General features: G+C 43.1%; 1 protein-coding gene across 7 annotated transcripts in view; it reads right to left on the bottom strand.

Annotated features, from left to right (window-relative positions):
- JARID2 (jumonji and AT-rich interaction domain containing 2) overlaps nt 1–22,526 on the bottom strand; it is a 280,808-nt gene that overhangs the window by 43,503 nt on the left and 214,779 nt on the right. For all 7 annotated transcript variants that reach the window (XM_078000932.1, XM_078000935.1, XM_078000934.1 and 4 more), the window contains one exon: nt 12,887–13,063. In XM_078000932.1, coding sequence (XP_077857058.1) covers nt 12,887–13,063 — 177 coding nt within the window. The remainder of the gene's footprint in view (nt 1–12,886; nt 13,064–22,526) is intronic.

A 22,526-nucleotide genomic window follows, 5' to 3' on the forward strand; every position in this document is an offset into this window, starting at 1 on the left:
CACCGACAGAGCCAAAGACAGGGTATATTTTGTACTCAACAGCTCATTAATTTTAAGTGTCGTGGGAACCTGCCAGTTTTACTCCTCCAAGTAATTATCTTTTGTCTTAATTTGTAAGATTCGAGAAAGGGAGAGAAGAGGAAAGGAAAAAAATATTCACTCTCACAGGGAAAGATTAAACCCTGTGAACATAAGAGAGAAAAAGACAGAAAGTTCGATGTATAGAAGTCCTCCACACACCGTCCCCAATTAAAAGAAATAATTGGACTAGTTTCTTTAAGGAGAGAAAAAAAGCATTCATCACTGTGAACCATATTAGGAAATTGTATTGTGCTCAGATACAAATAGCTTTACATTAATGAACACAGACAAATATATTGATTTGTATACACATACTCTGAAAGTTAAACGGCCTATAGAAAAGTGTTTTCACACCACGGCAGGCAAAATCTTTAAATCCAAAGGCTGTTATTTTGATTTAGGGTCACCTCATCCCTGAGAAGGTAAGATTTGCTCCCAGTGAGGGATGAAAAAGATATGGGCAAAAGAAGTTACTTTAGAAACATATTTAACAGCAATCCTGTAACAATTTGAAAGGTGGAGAGCTACACTTTCCTAGGGGAATTCACATCTATACCTCCAGGGAGCTTGTCCTAAACAACGTTCCCCAAAAGCTTTGTTCGCATATTTAGAAGCTGACACAAGTTTCCTGAAGAGACCCTCACGGAAGGTCTGAAAAACTGATCGTAAGGTTTTTAATACCCTCACTCCATGCACACTCTTGATTTTGATTTCTAGTTCTGCTCACCAACCCCATTTGGGCCTCAATTCCCTGAACTATAGACCAGCTGGCTGCTTCCTCTTATTCGCCCTCCAGGACTTGCTGAAGTATTTTGAATAAAGTATATAAGTGCTTTGCGTTCTTCAGAGAAAGGAGTTATGCAAATATAAGAAGGATGATCTTTTCGAAAGCTCTTGCTGCAATGGCAAAGATCCACACGTGAAAAAAAAAAATTTTTAGAGAAAGCTGACAAAGCTGGCCTTCTACTTTTACCTGTCTGCAAGCGCCACCCAGAACCAGATGCCCCTATCTTGCCAATTACCCATGCTAATAAAGGCACCTCATCCAAACACAAGAGGGAATCCTGATGTGTATTATTAGATTATTAGATGTGTATGAAACAGGAGTCCTTACTTGGCATCCAGCAAAAGTTATAAGATATCCTGGGATTATGCAATGTATGAGCTAAAATAATACAGTTCGGAAGGCCTAACCTCCTTGAAAGAGAAAAATCTAGACAAGGACCATTACAGAAAGTCAGCTGAAACATCTGCTAGCAAGGCAACAAAGGAAAAGAATGAACAGAAGACCCTGAAGATGGGACCGAATTAACCCCCAAATTAAAATACCTTCTTCCTGTCCACACCCCAAAACAAATGAAAGGGGAAAAAAAAAAGAGAGAGAGTCACTGTAAATAAAGAAGAAATGTGTTAAGCAAGGGAAGAGAGATCCACCGCAAGTTTCTGATCTCAAGCCAGATATTTAAATGTACGCTTCATGTCATTACAAGGCATCCCTTACTTGGGCAAGACACAGACTCCATCAATTGGCTGGCATTAAATCCCTGTTACTGTACAAAAGCCACACTTGCTCCCTGGAGCCAGTTCAACTTTGAGTCACTATTGTCTGAAAACAATGGAATGTCTGCCAACCTGTGCCAACAGTTCAAATGGATTTTAATGTAGCATGTGTGAGTGCTGTAACCCGGTTTGCCCTGGGCCAAAACAGCGCACTAACTTAGCTACAGCATCCGCGGAAAACTAGGGAAAGCTGCAAGAACACAGCTTAGGTGAGCAAAAGCCCCATTATCACCTTGCCTCCAGCCAGCAGCTCACTCGCACAGGGAGCAAACGTCAACCTGGGATGCAAGAGACGGAACCTTCAGCTGGCTCTGTACTCCGAAACTCCAGTATCATAAGCAAATTCTACTGGTTTACAGGCTTTGTAAAACCCTTCTGGAACGTTCACACAATGAAATCTCTTTCACTTTGATCACAATTATAACAGAAACCTGGAAATAGAATGTTTAAAGCCAATCACATCTTCTTTTCTACAGAAGAACTTAAATTCTGTAATATTTTTCTCACCAATTACCACTTGGTTGCCACTCTCTTCATGATCTACAAGTGTGAATGCATTATATGCAGTGATAAAACAACAGACTTGGATATAACTGCCCTTTACGCAAATTTCTTACATACATTCCTGCTAACATATGACACTAAAGATTAAAAGGCCGTAAGATCTTTATGAGAATATAAAGGTCAGGACAACAGAAAGACCATAAATCAGGATGAATGGTTTTTGTCATTGAAAAATGGCTTCTTGGCCCTCTTGGCCCCAAAAGGCACTGAGGAAAGGACGGCAGACCTGATGATTACTAGCCTCACGGCCTGTGTGGGCATCAGCCGCTCTAAAATGTTAGTGTTAATGGCAAGGGAGGAACATCTGGACAAATGGCCTTATGGGGCAATGGGAAGTTGGTCTGCAAGGGTCTCATGCTTTATCACTGGCAAGAATCAAGGAAAGAGCACAGAACTGCAGGTTACACTCAGAAAAGGACAGCGTTAACTCCTAAAGAACAAACGAATAAAATGTTTCTGCAGTTTTGGGTTTCATAAAACCCTAAATCCGGCCAGGCACAGTGGCTCATGCCTGTAATCTCAACACTTTGGGAGGCGGAGGCAGGCGGATCACCTGAGCTCGGGAGAGCCACCTGGCCAATGTGGTAAAAATGCCGTCTCTACTAAAAGTACAAAAATTAGCCAGGTGTGGTGGTGGGCACTTGTAATCCCAGCTACTCAGGAGGCTGAGGCAGGAGAATCCCTTGAACCCGGGAGGCGGAGATTGCAATAAGCTGAGATCACACCACTGCACTTCAGCCTGGGTGACAAGAGCCAGACTCCATCTCAAAACAAAAACAAAACACTTAAATTCCAAAAATAAGGATTTATAACAGGCCAACCACATCTGAAGTCAGTGATAAGAATTCTGGCTCACCTTTGGATTTGAGGAAGGAATCTGTGACTGTTTACTACACACTGAGAGAGAAACACCCTTGAATATGCACATGCAGTTAGATCAGAATGCATCCCATTGACACAATTGATTATACAAGTCATAGGCAACTTGGTCGTTTTCAAAGTAAAAACATTAGCACGAAAAAAACACAGTCAGCCCTCTCTATCTGCATCCATGCCTAAGAGTAGTGTCCCCACCCTCACATATCCTCCCCGACAACACCAAGCAGCATTTTGAGTCAGGTATTAATAATATAATTTTACAAAGGAGGAAAACTAAAGCTTAAAGAGGCTAAATAACCAGCCAGACACAAGGCTAGAAAGAGGTATCAGAGCCAGGAGCTTCTCTTCCACCACCAGGTACACCATCTTCTAGCTGCCTGTCACAGAAAGAATTACAAAGGCAGGGCTATGCATCCCCCAACACTGAACTCATGGGGCACGGACCAGCTGTCCCGAAGGGTGTACCTATATCCCCCTAAGGCCCTACGTGGCCAGTGGAACAAATACTTTAGCAAAGCAAGAAGAAACAGAGAAAGAATGATAATCCTGACACAGGAATGATAATCCTGACACAAGACCTTCTACCACACAGAAACAGCTCACAACACAGTTCTGGTGAGGTTGATAAAGTCACAGCACTCAAGGGTAATAGCTGACTCTTTGACAGTCCTTATCGTGTCCCAGGCATATGAGATACATAAACTTTCTCGGGTTTTCTTAGCAATTATAAGGTTGTTCCCGGCACCGGATCTTTTCAATCGCATTACGTTAATAATATGCAACACGGCAGTTTCCAACATTAACTGTTGTAACATATATCAATTCACTTAGTTCTTACCAAAACCTATCATCTCTTCTTTAGAGATAAGAAAACTAAAACAGAAACATTCTAAGGTTGCAGGCACAAGTGTGTCAGTGCTGGAATCATGATGCTCTGAACCATTCTACCAAATGGCCTCTAAGGAACACTGCCCTAAATGTGTAAAGGGGGTGGTTAGAAACATACATTGCATAATTGGTTTCCACATGCATTACTGCTCTAAAAACAAAACAAAACAAAAAAAACTCACATCCCATATTCCAACCTTTTGGAATAGTCACTTGCCTCAACAGGAAAAATGGAGCTACCAGAGGTTAAAAAGAGGTAAAAAGGATATCACATGAGAACTGCGATTGGGGGGGGGAAAGAAAAAAAAAAGCATTTGTCTGTTAGGGAGTTTCTGTCCCCACTGAACATAGCAGGGCTATGGCGAGCTCCTGACCCTGATGTACGACGCCCCCCAAACCACCCCAGACAAAGAGAGGGCTCGATGCCCCTCAAAGGCAACCACAGAGCAGAAATGTGATAAACTCATCCAAATGATTGCTTTTTGGCCCTTACACAACATGCCCCCGGTGTGAATCTAAAAGCAATTAAATCATTCCAGCTGGGAGGCCAATGACATGTTGTTTAAAAAGTCTTCTGAGAAATATCCCTCTTCAGAAAAAGATGTGCACAAAAGAAACAATAGCCACTCTTCTTCCTTCCATTTTTTAAGTAATAAAAAGCATTTAAAAAATATATATGCAGCTGATTTAGCAACAAGCCTTCACCAAGGTCTCCTCCACAAAGGACTGAGAAAAGCCAAGGCAAATTCATTCCAAAGGCATTTATTAATTCTTCTAGTCTACCTCACTTACCCCCTGGAAAAAATAACCAATTATGAGAGCTTAAGAAAAATCTAGGCATTTCAAATATCAACTTGTAATATAAATAGCCACAAAGCAGTGTTTTGATTGTGTTGTTTGGTTTCCAAACAGTCATTACCTAAGGGCTCTATTTTTAGAATCATTTGAGATTCTGTATATGTACGAGTATTTTGAAACTCTGATGTGCTATTGAAATAGAAGTTGCTGGAAGCATTGTTATTGTAACCCTTGAGTGCTAACCCAAGGTTAAAAGCTCATGTGATGCTGTCCAAATCATTTCAGATTATGTATTTTAATAAACAAATCCATTTCCATTAGGATGTTCAGTGGATTATAAATGAGCACATTAGAGTCCTGTGTAATGTTTGCAAAACAAAACATCTGCCTGGGGACAGCAGGCTCTTGCAGGAAACTACTGGCATCAGGACTCCTGCTCCAAGGAAGAGGAGTACGGCCTCAGGCCCATGTGGAAGCTGATGGCAGGACACTATGGATGGTGTGTGTGTCCTCTCCTGCCACCTCTGCCATGAGGCCAGATGTCCTGGCTCCATGCCCGGAGCCACTCTCCTCCTCTGATTGTGGAGAAACAAGATGAAACAGGACACCCCTGGCAGTCTGGGTTCTAGGTTCTTTAGCTAGCAGTTGAAATAAAGCTGTTCTCCTTGAAGTGTGGCCTAATTAAAATTTTGGCCAAATTCGCCTTGGTAGTAAAGCACCAGTTTTCCACACTTTGTTTTCTGTGTGTTTATTTCTCCACATTTCAGCAGGGGTGATCCCTCTGGGGAGGATACAGATGTTGCTAGATTTCCTGACACGCCTCAACAGCTCGAGCATATAGAATAGGGAAAAGCACAAATCTGATAAGAGAAATACCCTGTAATGGAGAATCACAAAAAAACCAGCTTGCTCTCCCCCCTTTCTCTTGTGAAAGATTCAACAATTCTGAGCAGCTGCTTGAATACACAATCGTGATGCCCTCACCCAGGTTCTTCCTGCTAGAAAACCTATTTTCACACCTGCGCCTTCTTCACCCAAGTCAGGAACCAAAAGGACATGAAGATCATCTGCCTCTACATTTTAATGTTTTCTAAAAATGAGGGAGTATAACTGAGGTGTGAGGAAGGAAGACTGAGCTCACCTTCTTAACTATATCTAAACTGTTCTTTCCATGCAGCCAGAGAACTTATTTTCATCTAAAGCACACCTTATGTTGTGCTTCTATTCACCAAGAGCACTCAAAAATCAGGGAACAGGGGTAAGGGCAGAGCATCACAGCTTCCTGAGGTCACAGGTACAGCACAGTCTGGCTCAGGTGCCTTGTCTGGTGGCACAATGTGGGGCTAGTGGGTTTATGTTGAAGAACAGGTGGTAGGCAATTATGCAAGAGAAAATGCTAGTTCCAGGGCTGAGCCAGGATCTGGGCCTCCCTGGCAGTTCCACAGCACCTGATGTGGCCTGAGATGTGGTGCTCTCCAGGACTCTTTCCTCTGTCTGAGTCTCTTTCCTCTGTCTGTTCAGAAGATGCCTTTTTCAGGTTCAGAAAATTGCTAACCTCTTTTCTGACAGCACCTGAAGAGCTCCAAGCTTGATTATATTTGCAAGGCACTGGTGCCTGTTTGCCTTTTTATTGTGAGGAACCCTCTGTAGGAAGATCTGTTTCATTTTATCTTTTTTTTTTTTTTGGACGGAGTCTGGCTCTGTCGCCCGGGCTGGAGTGCAGTGGCCGGATCTCAGCTCACTGCAAGCTCCGCCCCCCGGGTTTATGCCATTCTTCTGCCTCAGCCTCCCGAGTAGCTGGGACTACAGGCGCCCGCTGCCTCGCCCGGCTACTTTTTTGTATTTTTTAGTAGAGACGGGGTTTCACCGTGTTCGCCAGGATGGTCTCGATCTCCTGACCTCGTTATCCGCCCATCTCGGCCTCCCAAAGTGCTGGGATTACAGGCTTGAGCCACCGTGCCCGGCCTATTTTATCTTATGTCACATTTAAATAGATACTCCCTTTGATGACTGACGGATACCCATAATGAAATCTCATTATAAGAAATTTCTAGGAATTCTGCTCTAAACTTAGAGATATGGACCTCAGTGAACTTCTGCAGAAAAGAACTTTTAGCTGCCATGGGAACTGTTGCCAAAATTTGGTCTGTATTTATTAACACATGAAAACAAAGCTCTAGGTGATCCCAGCAGTCTGGACCACTTGGAGGATTCTTGTGTAAACCACTGGTGTCGACTGGGATTGGTACTGACTTTCAACAACTCAACCTCTGATTAGAGGATGCAACAGTACACCAGTTTTCCTAAGGGTTATAAGAGAATGAAGACAAAGTATAGACAGCAATGTGAATGGGGTTGAAGACAGGATGGAATATAAATATTTTAATCTGGACAAGTCACTATTATCTCAGGGAAAGAAGAATGGATTACAGGGACGAAATTTTAGATGGGAACCTTCACCCAGCTGAATAGTGATCTTGGAAATGTCATTTTCCTTGAACATATGACAATGGCTGGCATCCACCATTAGAGATCTGAATGGCTCTACTGTTGCCCATGATACAGCTTCATTGTTTCCTTATGCTGGGATATAAATGAATCAATGAATGGACACATGAATGCTAATCTACTCTATCATGCTGATTTCACAGAAGTAGAAATTAAGAATCAAAGAAGCTAAGTAAATGCCTTGCCCAAGAACACACAGCTAACAAAACAAGTAGCTAAAAACAGGCATGCAACTAAGTTCCTGATGACTGTTCAATGGTGGCAAAGACATTCCTAGGAAATGAACAGACAAAAATAACAACAAATATGCATATTGAGCAACACAGCATTATCTAGAAATGGCTGAGGAAGTAGCAATGTTGGGCATGAGAATATTCCACAGCTGAGAATGTTTAATTTTGAAAGAATGCTACACTTTGGTTTTCATCAATTTTGGATGAGATGATCAATAATTTCCTTCTCTGCTGTTGAAAACAATAACTTCAGAAATACTCTTACGTTCAATTAGTACCTCTTGCCTGAGGGATTACTCCCAACGTCACAAGTGTTTCCTTTAATAAACTGACGTCAGTTTGTTTCCTTGTCATCCATCTTAATATAACAGCGGATGTAAAACAGACTGGGTAGCACAGCTAGCCAGCTACGGAGAGCTCAGTGTTTCTCTACAATACTGCCTGAACCTGAGGCTGACATTAGCTTTCTTCAAAGCTGACTTTGGTTTCATGAAACCAGCATGTTCCCCTGGGTCATCTGAAATCGGAGGAGCATTCCAAGGGGCCTGTATATTACTAAGCTGGCTTTATTCCATTCCCTCCACTGGCGTCAGAAGGAATCACTGACATCCTGTGGATTGTTACTCTTTGCCTTCCAAGGCCATTCAAGCCATGTGGCAACAGCAGGAAGGACTCCGCAGAGACCTATATCCCAGGTAGTGGCTTGTGGGGATTTTTTCTTTTCATATGACTTCACAAAAGACTTGGTACTCAGATGCCTACAAAGGGACAACAAATACACAAAACCCATAAACATACACAGAAACTACAAAATGTCTTTCTTAACGGAGCCCCAACGATCACTGGAGTATCTAAGCTGCTTACAGCCAACAGCCCCTGCCCCACACCACCCCACCTTAAGGACCTTGGTATATGGGTGTGAGTTGGGTGGCAGGACACAAGGGCTGGGGGGGAGCGGCACACACACACCAGAAGACAAGGGATACAAGTCACCCAGGTAGCATCACCAAGTGACAGAGAATGACAAGAATGAGACACCGAAACCTATTTCATCAGGAGAAACACACGGATAGACCTGATTGTCTTCCGACATTTCTGACAGATGTGCCAGGAGACATCATATCCCATTAGCTCCTTGTGGGTAGATCCTATTGCCGTGTTCATCTGTGCTATCTTCCAGAACGCTTAGGTAAGCACAGGGGCTTACATTTTTCTCATTTACACAGAAGTTAATCTTATTTGATTTAGGACAGAAAAGGTAACTCCATAAATGGTTAACATCATTCACCATTGTTAATATGGCAAAGATTCTATGATTATGTTTCAGCACTTATCACAATAAAATGAGTTTGAGCTCTCTCCAAATCCTCTACAAATACAGCAATTTCGAGAACATGTAAACATGAAATCTTTCCTAACACTTACAGGTATTCAGACTTGCTAAAAACTCACAAATTCTGTAGGAAAAATTCTAGCAGGGTTGGTTTCATGCTTGTGTCTCTTTGACTTGCTTGTTCTTTTGAACACCCCATAGGAAATGGAATTTTTCTGACCAGGTTAAGATCTAAAAAATGCCCAGGGGTAGCAATAAAAAGAAAACCTCAGACTAAGATTAAAACTTCCCTACGATGCTGCTGAAGAGCAGTCAACTAAATGGCAGAGGACATGCCAGGAAGTGAGTGCCTGCTCCAGGAACCAGCAGGCCTAACAAGACTGAACAGGGAAATGGCTGGGGACTTCGGACAACAGAATGGGACAGCAGGAAGGACTGCAGTCTGGACAGATCTAAATACAGGTCTCTTGGGCCTATAAGAATTCCCCCATCAAACTTCCCCTGAAGTTTAAATGAAGGCAAACAGATTGCACAGCCTCATGGATTCTCCCAAGATGGTAGTTCCGGGACTCTGCTGGGTTGAAACCAAAGAAAACCCATTCACAACTCAAATACAACATAATCAAAATGGTAGAAGCTTGGAGGTTGGGGACAGGGCTAATCACAGATGATGTCAATCTAACTAAAGCTATAAGCCAGCTGCTCAGGGATGTGAGAAGGGCCTTTCAGTTTGGTTATCTACAAGTCTCAGAAAAGGAAGCACAGAAAGGTTTGTAAGTTTCAGTAGAGTTAGTCCCCTGCCTAAACCCAGCTGGTATGGGTATGCTTCCTGCAGCTCCTCTATCTGATGCTGTGACTCTGTTGTAAAAGAAAGGACGACAGAAGAGACAGGGAGGAAGAGAATCAGGAGGCAGGGCAAGGACACAACTCAGAAAAGGCAGTAGGAGGTGGGTGTGTCAGTGCTTACCCAAGATCACTCATTCCACCTAGTCCTCCCAGCCTGCAGCCAGGATACACACTATCCTACATCAAAATTCATTCGGGGACAAAAACATCCCAACAATGTTTCTGGAAATATCTGAATTAACAAGTATTAAAAAAATTTTTTTTTTTTTTTTTTTTTTTTTTTTTTTGAGACGGAGTCTCGCTCTGTCTCCCAGGCTGGAGTGCAGTGGCCGGATCTCAGCTCACTGCAAGCTCCGCCTCCCGGGTTCCCGCCATTCTCCTGGCTCAGCCTCCCGAGTAGCTGGGACTACAGGCGCCCGCCACCTCGCCCGGCTAGTTTTTTGTATTTTTTTAGTAGATACGGGGTTTCACCGTGTTAGCCAGGATGGTCTCGATCTCCCGACCTCGTGATCCGCCCGTCTCGGCCTCCCAAAGTGCTGGGATTACAGGCTTGAGCCACCGCGCCCGGCCCCCAAAAAATTTTTTTAATAAAAAATGGAAAAGTAGAATCTCCTAAGATTTTTGAAACTCAGAAGTTTATCTGTGTAAACACATACAGATATGTATCTACAGATAGTTACACTTTCCTTGACTCCTAGTGGCAATGACAGTGGTCAACGTAGAATCATTATGCCCTCCTTTAGGTGAGAGCTCAGCCTATCCTGTCACCCTCATTCTATCCCCTTCTTTCATACACTCCATGTAACGTGCTGCCAGATAGTCACTGCCCCTGCACATAACTAAGATCCATGCAGATGATGATGATTAACATTAAAAACTGAATCCATGAGAAAAATCAGCATGTGAATCCCATGTCTCTACATCAAGCCCAAACACTCTGGAAAACAAAGGAGTTAGGGACCCCAGTGCAACTGTACTAGTATACACGGGATTAACTCAACTGATCAAGACGTCAGATAAATTCACCTGGGTCTTTCCAGGTCACCAAAGAGTAGACGTCCACACTAGCGGAACAACAGGCAACAGTCCCAAGTACAGGCATTATTCTGCATCACTCTGTTTGCGGTATTCTTCCTCCTTAGAAATTACATCTTACACTAATACCTGTATTCCAATTTACATATATGCAGGTCTCTTCCAACCATCCCGATGCCCTGATGACTACAGCTGCAAGTAACAACCTTTTCCCACAAGGTTAAAATGTGGTTACATTTTGTATTTACCCCATCTCCCCAATTAAACCTTAAAAAGACGTCGCACCCTCTACTATGCATACGTGTCACCTAAACACAATCAAAAGCAAGAGGCAAGCCAGATGAACAATTGTTAAGTGGACAGAGCGGAAAGGCCCAACAATAATGAAAGCTAGACAGAGATTTCAATCATGTCTAAGCTGTGCTTGTCCTGAGCCTCTACTTCCCAGTGAATCCAGAAGGCAAATGACGGTTCAGTGCACAGGCACCAAGGAGAAAAATGAGCAGCATTCCTTTGCCTCCATCACTTACAGACAGCACTGATTTTCTGCCATTTGTAGGCAAGGCTTCTCTATCTTACAGGGTCTCAGTGGGTCCTAAGTAAAATAAGTCTAGTGGAGTAGCTGACAGAAGGGCAACAGAAAACAGCCATACCTCCTGACTCCCACTCTCTTTGCTTCCCTCCTCTTTCTTTCTTTCCTTTTTTTTTTTTTTTTTTTTTTTTTTGAGACAGAGTCTCTCACTCTGTCGCCCAGGCTGGAGTGCAGTGGCACAATCTCGGTTCACTGCAACCTCCGCCTCCCGGATTCAAGCAGTTCTCCTGCCTCAGCCTCTCAAGTAGCTGGAACTACAGAGGTGCATGCCACCATGCCCAGCTAATTTTTTGTATTTTTACTAGAGATGGGGTTTCACCATATTGGCCAGGATGGTCTTGATCTCTTGACCTCGTGACCCACCTGCCTCGGCCTCCCAAAGTGCTGGCCACCATGCCCAGCTTCTTTCCTCTTTTCTTACACTTATTCCCCAACTCAGTGCAATTCCAATTAGTTCAGGGCTACCACTGTGCTGCCTCTGAAATCACTCATTTTTATACCTATTCTACATCCTCCAATGTCTACTGGACAACCAATGTTTAGTAACCCTTGTTACTTTGGTCAGGGAATTGCCTACAATTACAACCTCACTGTGCATTTCCCCTTCTTCAAGTTATCTCCCTTTAAGAAGTCCTCATCACCGATGCCAGCTTTATGTTTTCGGGGCACAACTCCATTTAGGTCACTTCTCTATTGAAAACCACTAGGCGGCTGGGCACGGTGGCTCACGCCTGTAATCCCAGCACTTTGGGAGGCTGAGGTGGGTGGATCACGAGATCAGGATATTGAGACCATCCTAGCTAACACGGTGAAACCCGTCTCTACTAAAAATACAAAAAATGAGCTGGATGTGGTGGCGGGTGCCTGTAGTCCCAGCTACTCGGGAGGCTGAGGCAGGAGAATGGCATGAACCTGGGAGGTGGAGCTTGCAGTGAGCTGAGATCGTGCCACTGTGCTCCAGCCTGGGCGACAGAGTGAGACTCCATCTCAAAAAAAAAAAAAAAGAAGAAGAAGAAGAAGAAAGAAAGAAAAACCACTAGGAGCTTTCTATAGCCAACTTATTCATATAAGACGAGTTTCCTCGCTGTGATACCCAAGCTTTTGCTCCTGCCTTTTCTCCTCCTCCTCCTCCACACTATACACGCAAGGGCAAAATTAGTCCACTTCAGAATGGATGTGCAATTCCATAGGAGGAATGATAGTTTTCTTCCTACACCATAGCTACCTGCCAAAATCACGTTAGTAATTAAAGGGGGGCACAGGTATTGTTTCACCAAATCTTGACCATCCCCATGTAGATATGGTCTTTTCCTGTTCCGACGCCTGTTCATCTGCAGTTCTTATAGAATTACCATCATCTCCACAACATCAGAGTATCTGCGCTCACCTAGAACACCCTGGACCACACTAAACTATACTAATAATCCCTTTGCCCATGAAGTATCTGGCCCTGGAGAAGCACCCAGAATGAGCTTTGCCTTCATCTCATCTCTTCTCAGCAGAGGCTCTCTTCCAGCTCTCACCAGGCGCTTTAGATTTTTTGTTATCCAAGTTCAACGGTGGACCTACCATGCCCGTTGTGAACATGTTTGTGGGTTTTTCCTTTCCTGGGGGTCGACTGGCATGAAGATGAAGCATTGTTGGTGGCTGTTTTGACGTCTTCTGTCTCATCATCTTCCTCCTCGACTTCCTCCTCATCCTGAGAGCTTCCGAAATACACCATGCTGTTGGGCAGCGCAGGAGAACCTGGTGGAATAAGAAAAATAGCTCATAAACACAGGCCTTGACCCTCACCCTTTCCGGAAGGAATACCACAATGAACACTAAACCTAAAGCCTCAAAACTGAGGAGAAAAAACAAAGCAACTGATCTCTACTGCCATTTTAAATTTATTTTTCAAATACTCCCAAGATCATCTGCGCCTTTTGAACGTATTTCAAGCAAAATCCCCCAGCAGGAAGAAGATGCAAAACAGAACAAATCAGGATTTTTAAAATCGCATCTGAATATCTCTTGAGAAAAAAAAAAAAAACACCTCCAAGGATGGAACAAAAAAATAATAAAATAAAAACACTTACCCACGGTTGAGGAAGGAGATTACTCTAAATTAATAGACTTAAAAAAAAAAAAAAAAATTGGCCGGGCACGGTGGCTCAAACCTGTGTTGGGAGGCCCAGACGGGCGGATCACGAGGTCAGGAGATCGAGACCATCCTGGCTAACACGGTGAAACCCCGTCTCTACTAAAAAATACAAAAAACTAGCCGGGCGCGGTGGTGGGTGCCTGCAGTCCCAGCTACTCCGGAGGCTGAGGCAGGAGAATGGCGTAAACCCGGGAGGCGGAGCTTGCAGTGAGCTGAGATCCAGTCACTGCACTCCAGGTTGGGTGACAGAGCGAGACTCCGTCTCAAAAAAAAAAAAAAAAATCAAAGAAAAGACGATTAGAGAAGCTAGAAGTAAAAATGGAATATAACATTTCATTATATAAAATCACTGTGTTGTATTCATTAGGAATGAATGATACAAGTTCCCCAAACTCCAATGGTTTTTGAAGCTACTTTGATGTCCTGATTAGGTTAACTGGATGCAAAATTACCCAAATAAATTCCTACGCTGCACTAAGTAAAAGTGCTGAATTTGAAATAAAAAATGAAAAAATAAACCTCCCAACATGAAAACCGACCTCCTCACCCTTACACTTTTACATCTTAACCTTGCATCCTCAAAGGTTCTCATTCCCGATTTTAAAGTAACAAAAAAACAAGCTCAATATCATTACTTTTCTAGACAGGGTCTGGCTCTGTTGCCCAAGCTGAGTGCAGTGGTGCAATCACAGCTCACCGCACCCTTTACTGGGGTCAAGCAATCCTGTAGGCTGGAGCTACAGGCGCACCACCACACCTAGTTAATTTTTTATAATTGTTGTAGAGATGGAGTCTTGCTATGTTGCCCAGGTTGGTCTGAAACTTCTGGACTCAAGCGATCCTCCTGCCTTGGCCTCCCAAAGTGCTGGGATTGCAGGCGTGAGCCCCCAATGCCCACGCTTAGGCTCAATATTCTTTAAAAAAAAAAAAAAAAAAAAAAAAAGCACAATATAGTTCTTCTTTATCAAACAAAGGCAATTCAGAGATACAATCAAGTCATTCGTACATTATTTGGAACCAGAGGCTTCTAAAACACAAACAAAATCCCCTTCAGATAATAGTAAAGGAACTAAATAGGAAATTCATGTCTTCTCTTGCCTGCCTGCCTATGAATGAGCTAAAAACACTCTGGTAACATCAATGAAGAGACAAATCACCAATTCACTCTCCTATCTAAATAGAGATCTCAAAGATCGCAAGGTTTAAACACACAGTTAAAACCATTTCTGTCTAGCTTTGGAACTATATGCTCAGTGACAAGGAAATGGAAAATGAGCAGTATCAGGAGCTGAAATGGCAAACCAAGCATCCATCTCCCCAAAATGCAAAGAGTACGTGGGACCTTCAACCCCTTCCTTTTCCTACAGGCATCTTCATGACCTACCAATGTTCAAAATCTCCCCAAATTACGTGAACCACATCACTGACTGGATATGCAACTTCAAAGGGATGCAGTCAGCAGAAAGACCCTCTGTAGACAGAAGATTTCAACTTGGTCTCACAAAAGCCATTTTGATGTTTTATTCCCCTCCCCTTAATTGTCTCCATTTAGAAGTAGATTCTGGACAGAAAGAAGGTTCTTAAACCTGACACAGACTTTGGGGAAAATCAAATAGAAGAGGGAGTAAAATAAAGAGTCAGGAGTTAGAGAAAAAAATATCTACCCCCATTTCCACTGGACCAAAATATACGCTCAATCCAAATGGTTTTACAGTTAGTACAAGACTGACTAGGAAAACAGGAGGCTAATTAGCATGATTTTCAGTACAGTATCACCATTCGTGTGTATAGACAGGTTATCTACATAGTCAAATATAACAACATTGTTGATCCGTCCTCCCTAAATCTACCTTTACACGTATTTATGAAAAAGCAAGAGTAAGTACAGCCCTCAAAAAGTGTTCAAATCATTTTACTATTGATCTAACATATGCTGTCAGTCATACTATTAGGAAAGAACTTGTAGGTTTTAGACTCTGCCATTAAATTTCCCTCTTTTAAAAGGTTAAATAGTTCCTTCCAGATAAAAATAGCTATGCTTAATTTCTTTTAAAGCACAGCCTTCCTATATTGTATCTTGGAGGCAATGACTAGCAGCTGAAATCCAAACGATGGAACGGTATAAAAACAGCAGGTTCTTGTGTAGATCTTTCTTATAGTAACTTCTGCAGCCAATTCAACCATTTGTTAGAGGGAAACAGTAACAGGAGGAGCAGGAGGGACTGAAAAGTTACAGGCATGTATTTCAAGAGGAGAGCCATCACCCCTCCAGCCTTCCTCTCTCCCCTCAGTTGCAAAGGCAATAATACTCCACAAATGAGGCCATGTGGGAGCAATATAAAAATACAGCAATAAGGCCGGGCGCGGTGGCTCATGCCTGTAATCCCAGCACTTTGGGAAGCCGAGGCGGTGGATCACCTGAGGTCAGAAGTTCGAGACCAGCGTGGCCAATATGGAGAAACTCCGTCTCTACTAAAAATACAAAAACTAACAATACAAATGGGGATGCACATTTGTAATCCCAGCTACTCAGGAGGCTGAGACAGGAGAATCACTTGAACCTGGAGGCAAAGGTTGCAGTGAGCTGAGACCACACCACTGTACTCCAGGTTGGGCAAGAGAACAAGACTCTGTCTCAAAAAAGAAGAAAATACAGCAATAAGACCCAATAAAAATATTCTAAGATTCAAACAGAATCAGGTAAAAACCCATGTAAAGCACATTAGAAATAAGGAATTAACTTCCACTTAACAGGATCTGTTGAGGATTTTTTAAAAACTCAAACATTAGAGAAGCAGCATGAAGCAACTATCACATTCCTCACACTCAAGATGCTGAGAAAAAGGGTGAGGATTGAGTTTATGTTGCAAAGAACTAAAACGGAGTAAACATCTAGACGCTCAGTTCAGCATCCAGACTTTGTTGGCATCCACAAAGGATAATATATTGTTTTTGAGACAAGGAATCACTCTGTCACCTAGGCTGGAATGCAGTGGTGTGATCATGACTCACTACAGCCTTGACCTCCTGGCTGCAAGTGATCCTCCCACCTCAGCCTCCTGTAGCTGGGACTACAGGTGCACACCACCAAACCCAGATAATTTTTTCATTTTTTGTAGGAATGGGGTCTCGCTATATTGCCAAGGCTTGTCTCAAACTCCTGACCTCAAATGATCTTCTCATCTGATCTCCCATAGCACTGGGATTACAGGAGTGAGCCACCATGCCCAGCCCATAGATGATAATTTTTTAACAAAAGCAGAAAACAACCAATATTATGAATGGATTTGTTTTAATGGCTCCTCCACAAAAACAAATAGGTGATGTGACCTGCTGAGTACTGGGAAAGAAAGTGAGGGGCTAAAATAGAAGAAATGTAAGATTAGAAATAGAAGACCAGTGAGGAATAAGGGCAATTCTGAGGAACTTGTTCTCAAAGTAAAACCTTCTAACAATATTAAGTCCCTCTGACGGAACTAGTCCTGAAGTCAGAGGTGGGAAAGAACACCATTTCTCCTACATATGGGGACAAGGAAAAACGGATTGTTTTCAACCCAGAAGATGATTCTGCTTCTATTCAGATGATTGGCACGTTGGTCTGGATCTAAAGGTAAAGTATCAACAAAGAAAAATGGGTAATGAAGGATTCGTAAATCAAACGGGGAATCAGGAGGTAATATGTTGGAAGAAAGAAGACTTGGCAAAGGGAAAGTATAGGAAAGGGATTGAAGCAGAATAAAAATGAACTCCAGGAGAGGAGGTCGGTTAACTACCACCAAAGTGCCCTTAGTTCAGAGGTTAAGTTTGTACCCCTTCTTCTCACTGGTGGGTAACCCACAAGGACAACACTGTCGTCCCCCCCCAGCCGCCACCCCCGCCAGCCCCACCAGCCTGCACATGACCTGACTGTCCTCCTAGGCATCATCCACCAAGGGCAACTGCCAATCCATCCCCCATCCACCAGCAGGAGCACTCACGAACAATCGACATCTCCCCTGGAAGGAACAGACATCCAGAATTTGGCCAGGCACCCTCAAACCTGTCCATCTCATTAACCTCATAGACAAACTGAAGTAGGTACAAAAGAATAAAGCCAACAGAGTCTAATACTGCACATGCCAATGCTCTGTCACCACGCGGTTGCTATAAATCCCTCTAAGAATCCTGCTGGCATGTCCACTTGAAAATCGCAGAGGGGTCAAACTGTCATTCCAGACCCAGAGAAGCCACAGAACTGGCAAAAATGAGGCCAAAGTGGGTTCTTTTTTTCTCATTGAGACAAATGCAGTAAGATCATCTCATATTTCATGGGAAAGTAAAAATGATCACAGTGATAGAAAAGGACTGAATGAAGTAACAGCTCAATAACAACCTCAAATGTGTAAGACACAAAGCATCTTAGAAACTACAATTAAGACATTTACATAAAGAGCATTTATTTCTTCTTTACCTAGATACAAGCTTGATTATCTCTTTTAAAAATAAATGCAGAGGAGGAAGAATCTGCTGGATACAAACAGGATGAAGGAAAGGATATTTCAAACCCGTCAAAGACACACAGCAGACCAGGGTGTTTATCACTGGAGAAAACTACTGCATATTCCTCAGTAGGGAATGGGTTAATGGATGAATTACGTAATTACATCGTGCTGAGTCAGTAGAAACTCCGTATCTAGCAGACGTATTTGAAAACAGAACAGGCCGAGCAGGGTGGCTCATGCTTGTAATCCCAGCACTTTGGGAGGTCAAGGCAGGCGGATCACCTGAGGCCAGGAGTTCGAAACTAGCCTGGCCATCTCTACTAAAAAATATAAAAATTAGCTGGGCACAGTGGCAAATGCCTGTAATCCCAGCTACTAGGGAGGATGAGGCAGGAGAATCACTTGAACCCGGGAGGCAGAGGTTGCAGTGAGCTGAAACTGCACCACTGCACTCTAGCCAGGGTGACAAGAATGAGACTCTGTCTGAAAGAAAAAAAAACAAAAAAAACCCCAAAAAACAGAACAGTGTGTTTTTAAATTTTTCATTAAAAATAGCTTGTAACTTAATAGATCTTGGCACATAAGGGGTCAGCTTCATATCTAGACATTTTATTAGGGAAATTTTTATCCTCTAAATGTCAGATGAAGCAATCTTTTGAAAAGCTCATTGTGGGTCCAGGATTCACAAAAATGGGAATGGAGCTAGCTACAAGGTTGAAAACAACAGGAAGAGAGAGATGAAGACAGGCGGTTCACAACTTGAAAATACTTTCTAAAAAGAGGCCTTCCCCTTTCCACAGCAAGGCTCATCTACAACCTGCTGTGAAACACCAGGAAGGATGGTGAGAACAAGGGAGGCTTTCTCAGACAGTGCTCTGCCGGCCAGGCACGGTGGCTCACGCCTGTAATCCCAGCATTTTGGGAGGCCGAGGCGGGTGGATCACCTGAGGTCAGGAGTTCAAGACCAGCCTGGCTAACATGGTGAAACCCCGCTACTAAAAATACAAAAAATTAGCCGGGTGTGGTGGCAGGTGCCTTGTAATCCCAGCTACTCGGGCGGCTGAGGCAGGAGAATCACTTGAATCCGGAAGGCGGAGGTTGTGGTGAGCCGAGATCGCGCCATTGACCTCCAGCCTGGGCAACAACAGTTAACTCCACCTCAAAAAAAAAAAAAAGAAAAGAAAAGAAAAAAGAAAAAGAAAAGAAAGGGCTCCGCAACCTCATACGACCTCTCGGGGGTGGACTCTGCATGGCGAAAACACAAGCCCCATTCACATTATTAGCAAGTGAGAGAGGCTGACTTTTCACATGGAACACCACACTCCTTTACAAACTCTCATTTTAGAAAAGTAACCAACAAAAGGTGTATGATGTTTGAGAGGTTTGGGAATTGTGTGGGATTTTTTTCAGGGGAAGCAGGGGAAGACTTTATGGGTGGTCATTATAAAAGTATAGTCAGTATAGACATTTTCCTATTAAAATTACAGGCAGATTTTCTCTCCCGATTATTCAAGTGCATTAGCAAATGTAAAAAAAATCTGAACTTGGATCAGATAAGAGCAATCAGAGTACGGAATGCATCTGCTCTTTGCCAAAGCCGTATTTCATTACTTTTCAGAATTAGCTGGCAATGTCTCCACAATATTTACTGAAGTGCAAACCAAATGTTTTCATCTGGACAAAAATCAAACTGTGGTATGTTACAACCACAACAGAGATCATTTTAATCCAAAAGCTTGCTTTCTCCAATTTAGGCTGTGGTTTCTATAAAATTGGATTCTTCTCTATGAATCATGTACACAGACAAGCCCTCCTGCCCATTATCTTCCCGCCCTCGACCAGTTCTTGATCTTAAGCAGCCAAACATCACTTGGCTATATTTTGGAAAGACCCTAAAGGGATTCCCTGTGCACTATCATTTAGCTGGAGAGTCAAATTCTACTGCTTGACCCAATTACCATGGGGCTGGCCCACTGAGTTTGTGTTTTATCTTCAGGATACATAAACAGAATGAAAAGTAATCAACCCTACTATCAAATTAAGAAACAAAACTTCAAAGTGAGCTGGCAGGGACTTGGGCAATGGATAGAAGATGAAAGAAGTCACAAAAGAAAGCAGTTGCACCCCAGTACCCTAGTTCAGCAATCTATGTATGTATGTATGTATGTATGTATGTATGTATGTATGTATGTACCAAGCACTATACAAGGCACCAGAGACTCAAACAGGGCAGATGTCTACGTTCAGCTCATACGTTCATGCATGCACAACATGTAAACACAAACTTCCCTAAAAGACTTCGGGACAAACGTAACATGTCCAGTGGCAATCTCTGCCTATTCCTGGTTTGACTTTACAACTTATTAGGGAAGAATTTCCCAACTGGCATTCATTTGCCTACCAGATACTCCATGTGCTCTTATTTTCTATAAGGTGACTTGCATTCATGTCTTAAATAATTTATCTCCATTGTATCAAGACAAAATTACTATCAATTGTCCTAAAGGAAAGGTAATGGTTAAAATTAAAATGAATGTAAAACGTTCACTTAATGTCCTTTCTGGCATGAAGCGGGGTTTGTGTAGCAGAGACAGGGAAGCAGCCCTCAATACCATGAGCAAAACACAAAGGGAATCCCTATTCCTTCCTGAATAAGGAGGTGCCTATCCAATCATGCACATCTTGGGAAGGTACTTCTTTTTAAATAGGTATGTCCAAAAAAAAAAAACAGGATACCAACCACTGAAAGGACTCTACATGGGATCCATAACTCCAGGATGAGGCTAAGGCTTTGGAAACGGCTTACTTGCCATGAGACTCGAGGTTACTCAACTGTACACAGAGCATAGTGTATTCAGTCAAAATATTTTTATGGTCTCAAACACAGGCAAAAGCAAGCTGAGCGACTCACAGTAAGGTGATATCATTTTACTCATAGGTATAAAATCATACTGTCATTCTTTCCATAGGTGACAGCAAATCTTCTTTCCCAAATGGGAAATAAGTAGACTGGTTGGTGACCACGCTCCGGGAGATAGGGGGTGAAAATGCAAAATGAACTCAATGGTTAGAATAAGCTGAACCTTCCGTCTTTGTTAAGGAACAAGGAGGGATGACACAATGACCTCCTGGATGCATGGCCAATCTTTCCTTCAGCAACCCTCCCTCCTCCTCTTCCTGGATTTCAGCGCTCAAGAACTACCCCAATTAAGCACCCAGGTGTGCCTATCTAATCCCACATATAGGAAATTCACGACATTAGGATAGTATTCTATCTGCATGAGCAATTAACATGTGGGACTTCACAAGGAGAATACAATGGGTATCATGCCACCTTCCCTCCCAATCTCCTACTCCCACGCTGATCTAGCATCTATGTCACTGAAAACTGTAACATTCCCCTTACAACCTTTCCTATGTTGTGAGTCTGCACTGGCAATTCAAAACACATTCAAATACACATCCAGTCAAATGCCACAAGGTCTATCCACGGTTCTCTTCATCTCACTGAATACACAAATCATACCACATAGCAGCAGCCATGATGGTGGCTCAAGCCATCACAGTATTATCTCAAGTTGAGAAGAAGAAACCAGTAGGAAAGTGAACATTCTGGCCGGGTGCAGTGGGAGTGGCTCACGCCTGTAATCCTAGCACTTTGGGAGGCCAAGGTGGGTGGATCCCCTGAGGTCAGGAGTTCAAGACCAGTCTGGTCAACATGGTGAAACCCCGTCTCTACTAAAAATACAAAAATTAGCTGGCTGTGGTGGGGCACACCTGTAGTCCCAACTACTCAGGAGGCTGAGGCAGGAGAATAGCTTGAACGTGGGAGGTGGAGGTTGCAGCGAGCGGAGATCACGCCACTGCACTCCAGCCTGGGTGACAGAGCGAGACTCCATCTCAAAAAACAAAACAAAAACCACCACCACCAACAACAACAAAAATGAGCATTCTAACTTACAGCCACTATAGACAAAAGTCTTTGTGCGAATCATGTGAGACCCTCCTCAGTTCCCAATACAGAAGCCGAATACTAAACTTCCCTGTGGGACACAGATCCCAGGGACTTTAGTGCTATCAATGAAACCCCTGCAGTCAGCAAGGTGCTTGGCCAACAAAACAGCACTGCCATACTTAAAGTCTTATTTCCATGTTCTCTAAGTGATTTCAGAAAGACTCAAGGACTCTCTAGAAAATGAGAAGGCTAGATATGACTCTGAGAAGTACTGAATCTGTGCCAGTACTCACTGGCAGGAAAAAGAGAGCCTGGTTTATCTTCAGGGAGGGCACAGCATGGCCAGAGGCCAGCTGGCCTGTAGCAGGGAGAATCCTCACAGCAAAATGACCTACGGTCCTATTAATAACATCTGATCAAGGTCACAGGGCCAATAAAAGGGACCCATCCTTCCCCTCCTCAGACCTCAAAAATTCCAAGGTTTCAGATTTCTTCATTATTAACTGAAAAACTATCCCAACAAATAAACAGGTAGCTCAGCAGAACTGAGCTAAGTAACTGACTCTAGGAGAAAACCAAGCATATGCAGAATGTAAGGCCACTGAAAGCCCCTAGGCAGTGATGACACCA

This window comes from Macaca mulatta, chromosome 4, assembly GCF_049350105.2.
Source record: "Macaca mulatta isolate MMU2019108-1 chromosome 4, T2T-MMU8v2.0, whole genome shotgun sequence".
Classification (NCBI taxonomy): Eukaryota; Metazoa; Chordata; class Mammalia; order Primates; family Cercopithecidae; genus Macaca; species Macaca mulatta.